This window comes from Dromiciops gliroides, chromosome 1 (assembly GCF_019393635.1).
Source record: "Dromiciops gliroides isolate mDroGli1 chromosome 1, mDroGli1.pri, whole genome shotgun sequence".
NCBI classification, from domain to species: Eukaryota; Metazoa; Chordata; class Mammalia; order Microbiotheria; family Microbiotheriidae; genus Dromiciops; species Dromiciops gliroides.
Window position 1 is genome coordinate 421,273,627 of NC_057861.1, and position 14,317 is coordinate 421,287,943.

Genomic DNA, 14,317 nt, shown 5'->3' on the forward strand with positions numbered 1-14,317 from the left:
GGAGTGATGTGGCCAATGAATTGAAATGAAGATAGATATAGCAGCTGTGTCAAAGATGGATTGGAGAAAGGAGAGCTAGTGGAAGCAGAGAAACTGGTTCAGAATCTTTTACAATATTCTAGGAGATAAATGATAAGGAATGGAATTAGTTTGGTAGCCATGTGAGTGTAGAGATAAAGGATGAGGCCAGGGCAGTGGTATAAAAGATCATCATCTTTAGAGACCCAGGAAGAGAGATTCAATAGTGCTGAACATTCTACACTAAAGGACAACTGAGAAAAGCCTGAAAAATGAGAAAATGATTTATTTGAAAATGATAATCGGGGGGCAGCTAGATGGCGCAGTGGATAAAGCACTGGCCCTGAATTCAGTAGTACCTGAGTTCAAATCTGGCCCCAGACACTTGACACTTAATAGCTTTGTGACCCTGGGCAAGTCACTTAACCCCTCATTGCCTTGCCAAAAAAAAAAGGTGGAAAATGATCATCATTATAATAATGAACATTTCTGTAACATGTTAAGGCTTACAAAGAATTTTAAATACATGATCATATTTAATCTTCATAACAACCTGGTGAGGATAGATGTTATTGTTATCACCACTGTATCAGTAAAGAAACTGAGACTTAAAAGGATTAAATGCCAAACCCAAGATGACATGGCTGTTAAAAGTCCAACACAGAATTTGAACCCAGGTTTTCCTGGCTCAAAGGCCAGAACTCTATCTACTATATCATGCTTTTCAGTCGTTTCAGTCATGTCCAACTCTTCATAACACCATATGGAATTTTCTTGGCAAAGATACTTGAGTGGTTTTCCATTTCCTTTTCCAGATCATTTTATAGATGAGGAAACTGAGGCAAACAAGGTTAAGTGACTTGCCCATGGTCACACAGCTAGTAACGATCTCAAGCCACATTTGAACTCAGGAAGACTAGCACTCTAATGGACTATGGTGCCACCTAGCTGCCTTGCTACTACCTCTCTAAGTTATGTTGATTATATTAACATATTTGTATGATGTTGTTGTTTTTATTTCCCGTGGATTTGTAATTTCATCATTATAGGGAATTTCTTATCTATTCTACATAAGCAGTTGCTTTGGGTCACTTAGGGGTTAAACAACTTGTCCATGGTAACTAATGTGTATCAGAAGCAGAAACTGAACTCCAGTCTTCCAGATGCCAAGGTCAGCTCTCTATTCAGTACATCACTATGTCTTTTTTCTTGCCCTATATGTTTCATAACATATTAGTATAAGTTAATAACTATAGCCACTTCTTTTATAACATGCATAATGATATTCCCTCAAGCACCCTAACTTCCCAATTGACTCTTTTCCCATGACCTTCTCCCCCATTCCACTTTGAGTACATACAACAGAGTTAATCATACTTTTAATGTCATCACCCACATGTTTCACTTCTGTGGTTGTGAACTCTGAAATGCTTTTGGAAATTCTGATCATAATCTTTTATTATGCTATCTGGACCTCTGACTAATGACCCCTAGCCCTGTTTTTCATTCTCACAATGACCTCTCGGTTCTTACCACTCTTCTAGCTAGGTTTTCCTCCCTTCCCTAGCTCTAACCCTTATTAAACCCATTCAATTTTATACTATCCTCTACACTCAAATTATGTATCACTCTATCACAGCAGAGATGCTCATCTTTCTTGAACACTGTTTTTCAGGACTGCTCATCCACCTCTCACCCAATTTTCCCCTGTGGCTCCAAGAAGGGGTAGCATTTGTAGCAGTCACACCCTGGTAAACCTGTCTCAGCAACCATGTTGAGGGTAATCAACAGGCTTTGGGATATCTACCCCAAACATGTGAAAACTTTTCCTGGCAGAATAAGTAGATAAGAAATTGAATATGAAGGGATGATATCTGTAAAGCATTTATTTATTTAATTATTTATTTAATTCTTTAATTCTTCATTCATTCATTCATTCATTCATTTGAGAATAATTTGTTCCATTGACCATGAAGGTGGCTGAAGCAAACACTGTGGATTAGGCAGCTAGGTGGTGCAGCAGCCCTAGATTCAGGAGAACCTGAGTTCAAATCCGGCCTCAGACACTTGACACTTACTGTGACACTTAACTGTGTGAGCCTGGGCAAGTCAACCCTCATTGCCCTCCCCGCCCCCCCCCCCAAAAAAAGACATGGGGTCATCCACTACATCCTGAGTTGTTTCCAGCTGTCTTGACTTTTGTCTTGCTACTGGATTTGGATTACTCTGGAAGAGAGAGGCTGACAACTTTGTGCAACTTTGCCTAACTTAAATCCAATTCATGAGAAAGTCAAGATATCACCCATGATGTCATTGGTCCTCTTCAAAAATGAAGGACCAACAATAACTGCTCTACTCACCTAGTTGGTACAGTGGATAGAGCACTACATCTGTGGTCAGAAAGACCTAAGTTCAAATATGATCTCAGGCACATACTGGTTCCATGACCCTGGGTGAGTCACATATCTTCTGTTTGCCTCAATTTCTTCAATTGTCAAATGGGGAGAATAAGTCATTGTGAAAATATAATAATATAATAACAGTTATTATAAAGTTCTTAGCACAGCACCTGGCACACAGTAGGTTCTATATAAATGGTTATTCCTCCCTTCTTTCCTTCAAGTCTTTTGTCCCTTTATCCTATCACTAGCCATGCCTTGCTAAGCTTCAACCCTGGATTATTCCCATTATTTTCTGTCTTCACTTCTATTCACATACTACTAAATCAAGTTGGAGAATATCGCAAAATCATGAACGGGTCCACTACAAATTTATGTTATATGATTTCAACAGTGGCCCACTTGTAGCCCCCAATCAGTTCATCATCCCATTCTCCAAGGGCACCATTAGACTTTTCTCAAGCCTCCCAAGGCACCGTCTGTGACTTTGGTAATACAGTCAAGGATTAGATACAAACAAATGTTGATGCAAAAGTAGCTTCCTGCTTGGGCATGGGGTGTTTTTGTTCCTACAAATGTTTCTCAGTCTAGCCTCCCCACACACTGTCTGCGACTTGATAAAGCCTGATATATTGCCTTTCATGGAAAGGAACTCAGAAGACTTTACCTATACTTAGGTATACTCATAAATTTCCTGAAATAGAGGCTGTGGGAGTGAAGTGGGAGGCAGAAGGAATGAGATTGATGGCAGGCAGCAAGCAACAGGAAAGCCACTCCTTTTCTCCTTATCCCTGTCAGAAAGATCTCAAGGTGCAAGGAAAGGGGATAATTTTTCATCTTTAAGCTAGTGACAAGCATATGCAAAGTGTCCATCACAGCTTGGAGGAGATACCAGGAATGGAAAACAAGGAGGTCCATTATCGCTTCTCACGGACACAGCTGAAGGCCCAGCAGAGAGTAATTAGATAAGTCAGGCCTTCAGTCAGCCCAGATTAAGGACCTGCCGGAATGACATTTCCTATATTCAGCAGTGTGCTTAGACTCCTGGGAAAATGTCGAAGGTAGAACAAAGTAATTAAATTAGTAAAGGAGACATTAGTTTGGTTTTACTTTCACGCAGTTCCAAATATTAATTTTTGTCAGTGTGTGGCACCCAGATTTTCCAACACTGAAAGAAAAGCAAGTGGTCTCATTTGCTGAGAAATTTTATACCCCCTTCCCTCCCCCCCCCCACCATAACAGAATTTCTTCAAAGAGCCATGGCTTGAAAAACGACTCCTTTTGGAGGCATTGCTTGTTTATCCCTGTAAATTTTGACCAACATCTTAAATTGTAGTGAAGTCCTAAAACATCTCAGCAAATAATAAATAATAATGCTAATGATAGCTAGCATTAACATTGTACTTTAAGATGTATAAAGTACTTTACTTATGTTATTTCAGTTGATTCTCACAACAATTCTACAATTATAATTATAATCCCCATTTTACAGATAAGGACAGCAAGGCTAAAAAATATGACACTTGCCCAGAGTTTCACAGCTAATATAATTAGCTAAGGCAGGATTTGAACTCTGACTATGAGCAAGACTTTTAACCTTCCTAGACCTCCATTCCCTCATCTATAAAATGATGAGGTTGGACTAAATGACCGCTGAGATGTCTTTGAACTCAATTCAATTCAACTGGATAAACTTTTATTAAGTGCCTGCTGGGTCCCAGGCACCGTTGCTAAGTTCTGGAGATACAAAAAGAGGCAAAAGATAGCCCTACCCTCAAGGAGCTTACAACCTAATGGAGGAGACATTATGCAAACAATTATATAAAAAGCAAACTATACAGATAAATAGGGAAATAATTCAAAAGAAGAAAAGTGCTAAGATTAACAGGGGTTGAGGAAAGCTTCCTGTAAAAGGTGGAATTTTAGTTAGGACTTAAATGAATCCAGGCAAGTAAGTAGTCAAAGCAGAGGGGGGAGTGCTTTCAAGGCATGGGGGACAGCCAGAGAACCTCTAGATGGATTACCTTACAATCAATCTCTAAGTCTCTTCTAGCTTTATATGACCTATGATTTTCTACATGCCCATATCTCAGTGAAAGTCTCAGTGTGCACTTTTAGGGACAGTAAACAGAACATAGAGAAAAGAAGGGAAGACTGTCAGCATGTATGATGATCTCTTGAATAAATAAGAATTAACTATCCCATTGATGGCATCTTGATCATATAGGAAAAACAAACACACACTAGACTGAGGATGAGGCAGTTTGGTGGTTCAGTGAGTAAGTAGAACACTGAACCTGAAGTCAGAAAGACCAGACTTCAAATATGACCTCAGGTACGTACTCATGGCTACTTCCCTACTTCCTACAAGCATACCCATATCTCTCCCATCCTCAAAAAGTCCTCGCTTGAGAATTACAAATATTATTTTATCATACAGAACCAGAAATATTGTAACCTTATTAAATTTCTTACAATTTTTCTTTCTTGTTTCTTTTTTACCTTTTTATGTTTCACTTGAACCTTGTATTTGGAAGTCAAATTTCCCATTCAACTCTGGGCTTTTAATCAAAAATGTTTTTAAATTCCTCCAATTTGTTAAATGTCCATTTTTTCCCCTGAAAGATTATATTCAATTTTGCTGGGTGTATAATTTTTGGTTGTAAACCTAACTCCTTTGCCTTCTGGTATATTATATTCCAAACCCTGTGATTCTTTAATGTGAAAGCTGCCAAATTCTGTGTAATTCTGATGGTAGTTCCACGGTATGTGAATTGTTTCTTTTTGGTTGCTTGCAATACCTTTTCTTTGATCTGCAAGTTTTGAAATTTGGCTATGATGTTCGTGGGAGTTGTTAGTTCATATATATCTTCCCTTTCATGGTTAAACTCCTTGAGAAGACCATCTACAATAGATGCCTTTTACTCTGTCCTTGATTCCCTACAGTCTGGTATTTGAAACTCCAAAGTTACTAATCATCTCTTATGGCCAAATCTAATGGAGTTTTATTACTCCTCACCTTCTTGACCTTTCTGACAGTCAATGATTCTCTTCTCTTTGATACACTTCTCTCTAGGTTATTATGACACTACTATACCTAGTTTTCCTTCCTATCTGACTGTTCCTTCTCAGTCTTCTTTGAAGAATCTTTATCCAGATCATACCTGCTTACCTCAGGTGTCCCACAGGATTCTGTACTGTGCCCTCTTCTCTTCTCCATCTATACCTTTTGTCTTAGTGATCTCATCAGCTCCCATAAATTCAGTGATCATCTCTGATGATTCTAAGATTCACTTATCCAACCCTGATCTCTCAGATGACTTCCAATCTAACTTTTTATTAGGCATCTTGAACTGGATGTCCTATAGACATCTTAAACTCAATATGTACATAACTAAACTCATTATCTTTTCTCCAAAACCTCCTCCCTTCTAAGCTTCCCAATTACCCTTGAGGGTACCACTATCCTATCCCTATCCTAGGCTTGCAGCCTAGGTGTCTACCTTGATTCTTCTACTGTCAAGACTTTAAAACCTCCAGGGAGGGGGAAAGTCCTTGTTTCCTGAGGCTGCCACTTCAGGAAAACTCTCATTGTAAGGATATATTTCCTTATATTAAATCTACATCTGCCTCTCAGCTCCTAATTATGCCCTCTAGAGCCAGCAGAATAGATTTATTCTGGAGGCAGCTAGGTGGCACAATGGATAAAGCACCAGCCCTGGATTCAGGAGGCCCTTAGTTCAAATCAGGTCTCAGACGCTTGATACTTACTAGCTGTGTGACCCTGGGCAAGTCACTTAACCCTCATTGGCCCACCAAAAAAAAAGATTTATTCCTTCTTACATAGGAATAAATGACAAATATCTTAAGAAGGCTTTGGTGTACCCCTCTCCCACTTCCCCCATGTCCTCTCTTCTCTGGGCTGATTGTCACCTGTTCTTTCATCTTTCTCTATCCTGCTTAAGCTCTTCTGAATGCCTTCCCACTTCCCCATACCTTAAAAGGTGGCACCCCAAACTGGGTACAGTACTACAGGTGTAGCCTGACCAGGGTAGAGCACGAGAGAACTATCACCTTCCTAGGTTTAAACATAATATCTTTATTAACTCAGCTGAAGACCTACTTAGCTGTTTTGGCTTTTATTCTCAATTCAGGTTGAGTTTATGGTGTGCTAAAAGTCTCAGATCTTTTTCAGATTAGCTGATATGTTTAGCTGTACCTGCCCAGTCTTGTAGTTCTGAAGTTGATTTTTTGAACTCAGGGTAACTTTACATTTATCCCTATTCTATTTAATGCTTCTGGATTGAACCCATTTTCTAGCCTATCAAGCTATTTTTCAATCATGAATCAATTATCCATTGTGTACAACATGCCTCCAAGTTTTGGATGCAGATTTTGTAAGTATATAATATTTGTCTTTGTCTTACTCACTGTAAAATATGCTGAATAGGGTAGGATCAACAGCATATCCCTAGAGGACTCCACTAGTGACCTTCTTCCCATTTTATAGCAGAGTACTAATAACTAGGTCTTAGCCATCTCAGTCCATCTTTTTTCACAAGAATAGAATGAGAAACTTCCAAGTATTCACAAATTTCTATAATTGTATTTCATATTTATATTTTTAAAATACATGGAACTGGATGTGTTTTGTGATTTTTTAAAAATTGTCATGAATTTCCTTGTAGATGGTGGGCAGGAGAATGGCAGGCGTGTTCAGCAACCTGTGGGCCTCAAGGAGAGAAGAAACGAACGGTGCTGTGTATCCAGACAATGGGCTCTGATGAGCAGGCCCTTCCCGCTAAAGATTGCCATCATCTGCTTAAACCAAAGGCTCTCATTTCCTGTAACAGAGATGTCCTGTGTCCATCTGACTGGACAGTAAGCAACTGGAGTGAAGTAAGTTGAACCATACGAGACAAGTGTTAGTTCAGGGGGTTTGACCAGAAGTCTAGGTGGCCCTTCTCTATAGCCAACCCCTAGATAATTAATACTCAGAAAACTTAGACTATGGGCAAGTGCCCTTCTTCACCTCCTCCTTCTAGCTATGTCATATTACTACAAATTCTTAAGCTGGATTTCTTGTCTACTAACAAGGTTTGATACTTCACAGGGGTGTTTGTGTATTGATGATGGACTTTTGAAAATCTTTGAAATTCAAAGAAATGAAATTCTAATGGTGAAATGACAGGGAACAAAGGTGACATTTGGTTGCAGGAAACCTAATATCCTCTTATTAATCACCTTTTTATTGGAGGCAGTCTCCTATTCTGCATATGTATTAGGGGACATGCCACTCTGACCAAACTTTCAGTAATACTCTTTTAAGGAATCAGGGTGACATAACAGAGCCAGAATGTATCATCTTTGGGGATTATCATTCTCATTGTAGTATTAATTTTCTGGAAAAAGTAAGTCAGAAGCAACTGGATATAAGTTTATCCTCAGCATAGAGTTTCTTCCAGACAACTTCTAGATTGGCATCATGAGACTTTGATTGATTCCCAAGGTGAGGAAATGGAGCTTTATTTGTCACCATAAGGGTGAGAAGTCATTATTGTCTCCAGCTCTGCTGCTGGACATATGCCTGCCTGCCTGCCACCAAGTTAGTTAATAACTGCAAAGAAGACTAGAAGTTATGTGATTAAATTGTTTGAAGAAACAGACCATATTATACATATTCAAATGAGACTTGCCTCTGGAGGCTATTATCTTAGTAGTCAGGAATGCTTCTTCCAGTGATGTTCTCCCTGCTTAGTGCTTCAATAAATCACATTTAGCAAGTTAATAGGAAGTGTCCATCAGGCACAGAATAACAAGAATATACTTCTACAGGGAGCTAGAATTTTAAGGTACTTTTGTCACAAGAACCCTGTAAGCTATGTATTACAAGTATTATCCCCATTTTACAGGTGAGGAAACTGATCATCTAAAGAGGTTCATTGGCCACATTGGGAAAATTTTTTTTTAAATATTAGAGTTATTTCACTTAGCCCTAGCAGGCATAATGAGGAACGGTAGATTAAAGATTCAGAATGGCAGATTTAAACTTGATATTGAGGGGGAAAGTTACTAACAAATAGAAATATTAAAAAGCAAAATGAATGGCCTTGGCACTGGAGGTGCCAGGCATATACTGGATGGTTACTTTGTCATGGGGCAGTGACATGGCATAGTGGATAGAGCACTGGCCCTGGAATTAGGAAGACCTGAATTCAAATCTAGGCTCAGACACTTACTAACTGTAGGACCCTGACAAGTCACTTAACCCCAATTGTCTCAAACATCCAGGGCCATCTCCAGTCATCCTGATGTATATCTTGCCCTGGACCTAGATTGCTCTGGAGGAGAAAGTGAGGCTGGTGACTTTGCACAGCCCTCCTTCACTTATATTCAGTTCACTGCAAGTCATACTATCACCTTCAGATGTCATGGTCCTCTTCGAGAACAAAGGACAAACAACAACAACAACTTTGTCAGTATGTTGTAGAGGGGCTTTTTCTTGGTTTATACATTGAGTGAGACAGCTTCCAAGGTCCCCCCTAACTTTTCCATCATTCCATAGCTTGCCCAAGATCATCTCCTCAGAAGCTGTCAGGTTCTTCCAGTGAGTTAAAAAATATTGCCCATAACCCCACATAAAATCTTTTTCAGGTTGTAGTCTCCCCAGTCTCAAAATTAATTTCTGCTTTGGTTATATGTGCCCTTATTCAACATTCTTAAGCTCCATAACCCCAGGATACTGGTTCATTTAATCTCTGTGAATGATCTTGAAGTCAATACGTATCAGGGAAATAAACCCTCCAGCTAATACAGAAATGCATGTCCCGATATGTCAGTGTTGGGCCAAAGCATCTTTTCTGTGGTTGCTGGGAGGGTCTGAACGTGAAGATTGGCCAGGTTGGCATACTTTCTCTGCTGACCCAGAGGGCTGCAAATAACTATGTTGTCAAACTGAGGCCAAATGGGGTATTGCAACTAGTCCATTAAATCTGTTTACCCAAAGTGTGCCAAGGCTGCCTGTAAGGCAGTTAATCATGCCTGTCATGCAGAGTTCACTAATTGCCAGAGTCACTAGTGGTTTTTTAAAAGGAATCTAATTGCATATTCTGTTATTGAAGTCTTCATGTTATATTTGTATACAAGATGTGTACAGAATGACCTGTTTTGTTTTTTTTTTTAAAAAGAGTTGTTAAGTGGCCCGACACATGCTGGTATCTATGTATTCCTTACTATAGGTTTGCTACTATAGCTTGTTGTTAGAGGGATAGCTGTACCTGGTCTGGCTTTCATCTGACACAGCTGAATGTAAATAATAACAAAGCCATTTATTAAGTAATGTCACTACTCTGTTTTAATCTATAACATAAAGGTGTCTATAGAATGGCATACACATGGATGGACCTGGCCTTCCCATCTCCCCCCTGCCATTCTCCTAATCCATCATTGTAGATTGGCAAATAATAGGTACCTTGTCAGAGGAAGAACATAAGTAATGCAGGTCTTCCTGACTCCTAAGCTCCACACCTACAGCTTCTCACTGTTCTATGATGGTAGGGAAAATTTCCATGCTGGGAATTGCCCAAATCAAAGAAAGCCTGAGTCTAGACCCATCTCCATCTACTTACCCATCATGTACCACCACTCCCATCTGATATCATATGTGTATAATAGGTACATTTCTCATACCTGTTACTGCATATGTAGTATAAGGATACTGTATTATAGGGATAAGTACTAGATAAATAGTACTAGGAGCTTGTGATAAAGAGAATTTTCAGTTATTTTCCAAGAACCAACTGAGGTGGCTATTACTGCCACCATTCTTTATTGTCTTAGCATTAGACAAACTTGTGGCACTCTGCCCACTCTGTGTCCTGGCACTACTTAACAGTCTTACCAGGATTTTCATATTTGAATGAAAATTGTTTGAAGGTAAGTCATTTAGTGGCCCATTCAATTCAGTTTCAATTTAGTAAACATTTATTAAGCACCTACTATGTGCCAGACACTGTGCTAAGCACTGGGGATTCAAATAAGAAAAAGAACTTACAGTCCCTGCCTTAAAAGAGTTTATAATCTAATGGGGGAAGACAACACAGAAGGAAACTGGAAAGGGAGGGGAGGGGAGAGGCATCTTGTTCAGTTGAGTGGGAACCAATCAGAGCTGCAGATGGAAGTGGAGAGTGAATTGGAAAGTTTAGAACCACCCTTTATAAAGTAAGGCTTTAAAAGCTATTGAAATTGTTTTTTTAAGTTTATTATGTATTCATTTTTAACATTCTCTTTTTTATTTTGAGTTTCACATTCTCTCCCTCCCCTCCCCCATTCATCAAGAAGTCAAACAATATGATATCAATTACACAGGTGAAATCATGCAAAATATATTTTCATATTAGCCATGTTGCAAAAAAGAAAGAAAAATGAAGGAAAAATAGATATTTCAATTTGCACTCAGAGTTCATCAGTTTTCTCTCTAGAGGTGGATAGCATTTTTCCTTTGGAATTGTCTTGGATCATTGTAGTGATCAGGATAGCTAAGTGTCTCACAGTTGATCATCATTACAACATTACTATTACTATGTATGATGTTCTGGTTCTGTTCATTTCACTTTGCTTCAGTTTATATGAATCTTCCCATGTTTGTCTGAAACCATCCTGCTCATAATTTCTTATAGCACAATAGAATTCCATCACAATCATATACCACAACTTGTTCAGCCATTCCCCAATTGATGGGCATAGCTTTAATTTCCAATTCTTTGCCATCTCAAAAGGGACTGCTATAAATGTTTTGTACTTCTTTTTCTTCAATCTCTTTAGGATACAGATCTAGTACGGGTATTTCTGTGTCATAAAGTATGCACAGTTTTATAGGCCTTTGGCCATAGTTTCCAAATTGTTCCTCAAAATGATTGGATTAGTTCACAACTCCACCAACAGTGTCCCTTTTTACCATGTCCCCTTAAGGGATTGTCATTTTTCTTTTGAGTCATGTTAGCCAATCTGTTTGTTATGAAGTAGTACCTCAGAGATATTAATTTTCATTTAGCTGATCAATAGGAATTCAGAGCATTTTTTCATGTAACTATAGATAGCTTTGACTTTTTCTTCAATAAACTGCCTTTTCCTATCCTTTAATCATTAATTGGAGAATGGCTCATGGTTTTATAAATGTGGCTCAGTTTCCTATATATTTGATAAATGAGGCCTTTATCTATGAAACTGGCTATAATTTTTTTCTCAGTTTCCTGCTTTCCTTCTAATTTTGGCTACATTGGTTCTGGTTTTGTAAAAACTTTTTTAAATTTCATGTAATCAAAATTATCCATGATGCTTCCCATGATCCTCTCTATTTCTTATTTGCCTTCAAATTACCTGAGATTTGTGCAAAAGTCAGGTAGGGAGAAGATGGCCAGTGTCCCTGGGTCCACCCGGGTTCCCCATCCTTGACAAAACTTCTGCTTTAGTTTCTCACCCCAATTCACCATCTCTAGGATGGCTATGGTTGATAGCCAAAGAAATAAGCTGCTGTCTCTCCACTGGCACATCTGGAGCTCATAACCAGGTCCTCAGGGCAGGACTTCAGATCACTCACCTTTACAGTATGCTGCATGATGGGGTAGCTGAATTGCCTTGTGTTCGCAAACATCCCCACCTCCAGGTAGATGGGATCCCCTTCTCTGAGGGGAAGGTAATATGTCAAGTTATGTAACAAGAGACAGGACTAGGGGAGTATGATCATAGACTCCTTTGGTTATTCAGATGCTGTATTTTGGAATTCCTGTTTAGATATAGGTTGGATTAAATGATCGATGGTATCCTTTTCAACACTGAGAATGTGATTTGGTCCATTCTTGTTGTCATATGTAGTAAAAAAAAATCCCCTGGAGGACCTAACATAATATTTTATTTTTTTCTTCCCTCCCCACATACTAGGCAGTGAGGTGGCACAATGGACAAAGTGACGTGCTTGGAGTCAGGAATACACATCTTCTGGAGTTCAAATCTGGTCTCAGACACTTACTAGCTATGGTACCCTGTGCAAATCACTTAATGCTGTTTGCCTCAGTTTCCTTATCTGTAAGATGAGCTTGAAAAGGAAATGGCAAACTATTCCAGTATCTTTGTCAAGAACACCCCAGATGGGTTTTCAGACACAATTGAAAATGATTAAAACAAGAACCGGCACCACCCCACATAATCCTGTCTTTTCTAGGTCCTTTATATTCATCTTCCCCTGGCTACTACTTCTTTTGTTCCCTTGGGAACCCTTACTTTTTTTTTTTTTTTTGCGGGGCAATGGGGGTTAAGGGACTTGCCCAGGATCACACAGCTAGTAAGTGTCAAGTGTCTGAGGCTGGATTGGAACTCAGGTACTCCTGAATCCAGGGCTGGTGCTTTATCCACTCTGCCACCTAGCTGCCCCCCAGAACCCTGTACTATTTTAAGTAAATCTCCCTTCATACTCAAAGACTTCCTCTTACATTCTGTCCACCTCCTTGTATTAAGAGAGACTTGTCCGAGTTGTGGTATATGAATACAATGGAATACTATTGTGCTGTAAGAAATGATGAGCAGGAGGAGTTCAGAGAAATCTGGAAGGTCTTACATGAGCTGATGATGAGTGAGATGAGCAGAACCAGAAGAACATTGTACACAGTATCATCAACATTGAGTGTTGACCTACTGTGATGGACTATATTCTTCTCACCAATGCAATGGTACAGAAGAGTTCCAGGGAACTCATGATAGAAGAGGATCTCCAAATCCAAGAAAAAAAAAAAAAAGAACTGTGGAGTATAGATGCTGATTGAACCATACTATTTCTTTTGTTTTGGGTGCTGTTGTTTTTTTTTTTTCTATTTTGAGGTTTTGCATCACTGCTCTGATTTTTTCTCTCGTAACAGGATTAATGCAGACATAGAATTAATGTTATTATGTGTGTGTATATATATATATATATATATATGTGATATATAGATATATAGATATAACCTATATCAGATTACCTGCTGTCTAGGGGAGGGGGCAGGGAGGGGAGGGAGGGAGAAAAATCTGAAATTGTAAAGCTTGTATAAACAAAAGTTGAGAACTATCTTTACATGTAACAGAAAAAATAAAATACCTTATATGAAAGTTTAAAAAAAAACAAAACAAAAAACAAAAAAGAGAGAGAGAGACTTGCCTTTCTTTTTGCACTTTTTCCTGCTACTTTATATGAACTAGAATTTGAGTAGTAAACTACAAATTCATGCTTACTAACCTCAACTTACTACTGCATGCTAATCCTACTATCCATATCTTATGAACTCTCTATTGTATTCACCCAAGTTATCAATTGCCTCCTCTCTCCTCAAATTCTCAACTCTATTCCCACCCCTTCATTTACTGCAGATGAAAATATGAAAACTAGCTTGTACTCCATCTCATAACCTTCTCTATACTTCACAAGCTCTATCCATTCTCTGCTCCTTCCTACAGGTTTCAGATAATGAAATAACATTGCTCTTGGCTGAGGCTAAGACTTCCAATTTTTCCCTTCTTCTTTCTATTTTTCCATTGTTTCTCTATTTCTACTGCCTCCTACCTTCATGCCTACAAAGATACTGAGGTCTCTTCTACCTTAAATTTTTTTTTCCCTTGACCCTGCTACAACATCTAGCTAATATGCATGTTATCCTTTATCTCTCCTCACACCTTCAATACCAAACTTCTAAAAAGAAGATTACATCTATTGCCTACATTTCTTCACCAAAAATGCAGCCACAACTTGGATTCTTTCATTTTAACTACTCGGCTGAAACAACTATCTTCAGTCACTATCATTATCTTCAAATCCTCCAAACAAATGACCTTTAATCTGCCTTCATTCTCCCAGGTCTAAAGCAATTGTTATG

General features: G+C 38.8%; 1 protein-coding gene across 1 annotated transcript in view; it reads left to right on the plus strand.

Annotated features, from left to right (window-relative positions):
- Positions 1-14,317, plus strand: part of ADAMTS12 (ADAM metallopeptidase with thrombospondin type 1 motif 12) — a 569,738-nt gene that overhangs the window by 493,967 nt on the left and 61,454 nt on the right. The window contains 1 exon segment of the mRNA XM_043975705.1: positions 7,106-7,316. Within this exon segment, the coding sequence (XP_043831640.1) occupies positions 7,106-7,316 (211 nt within the window).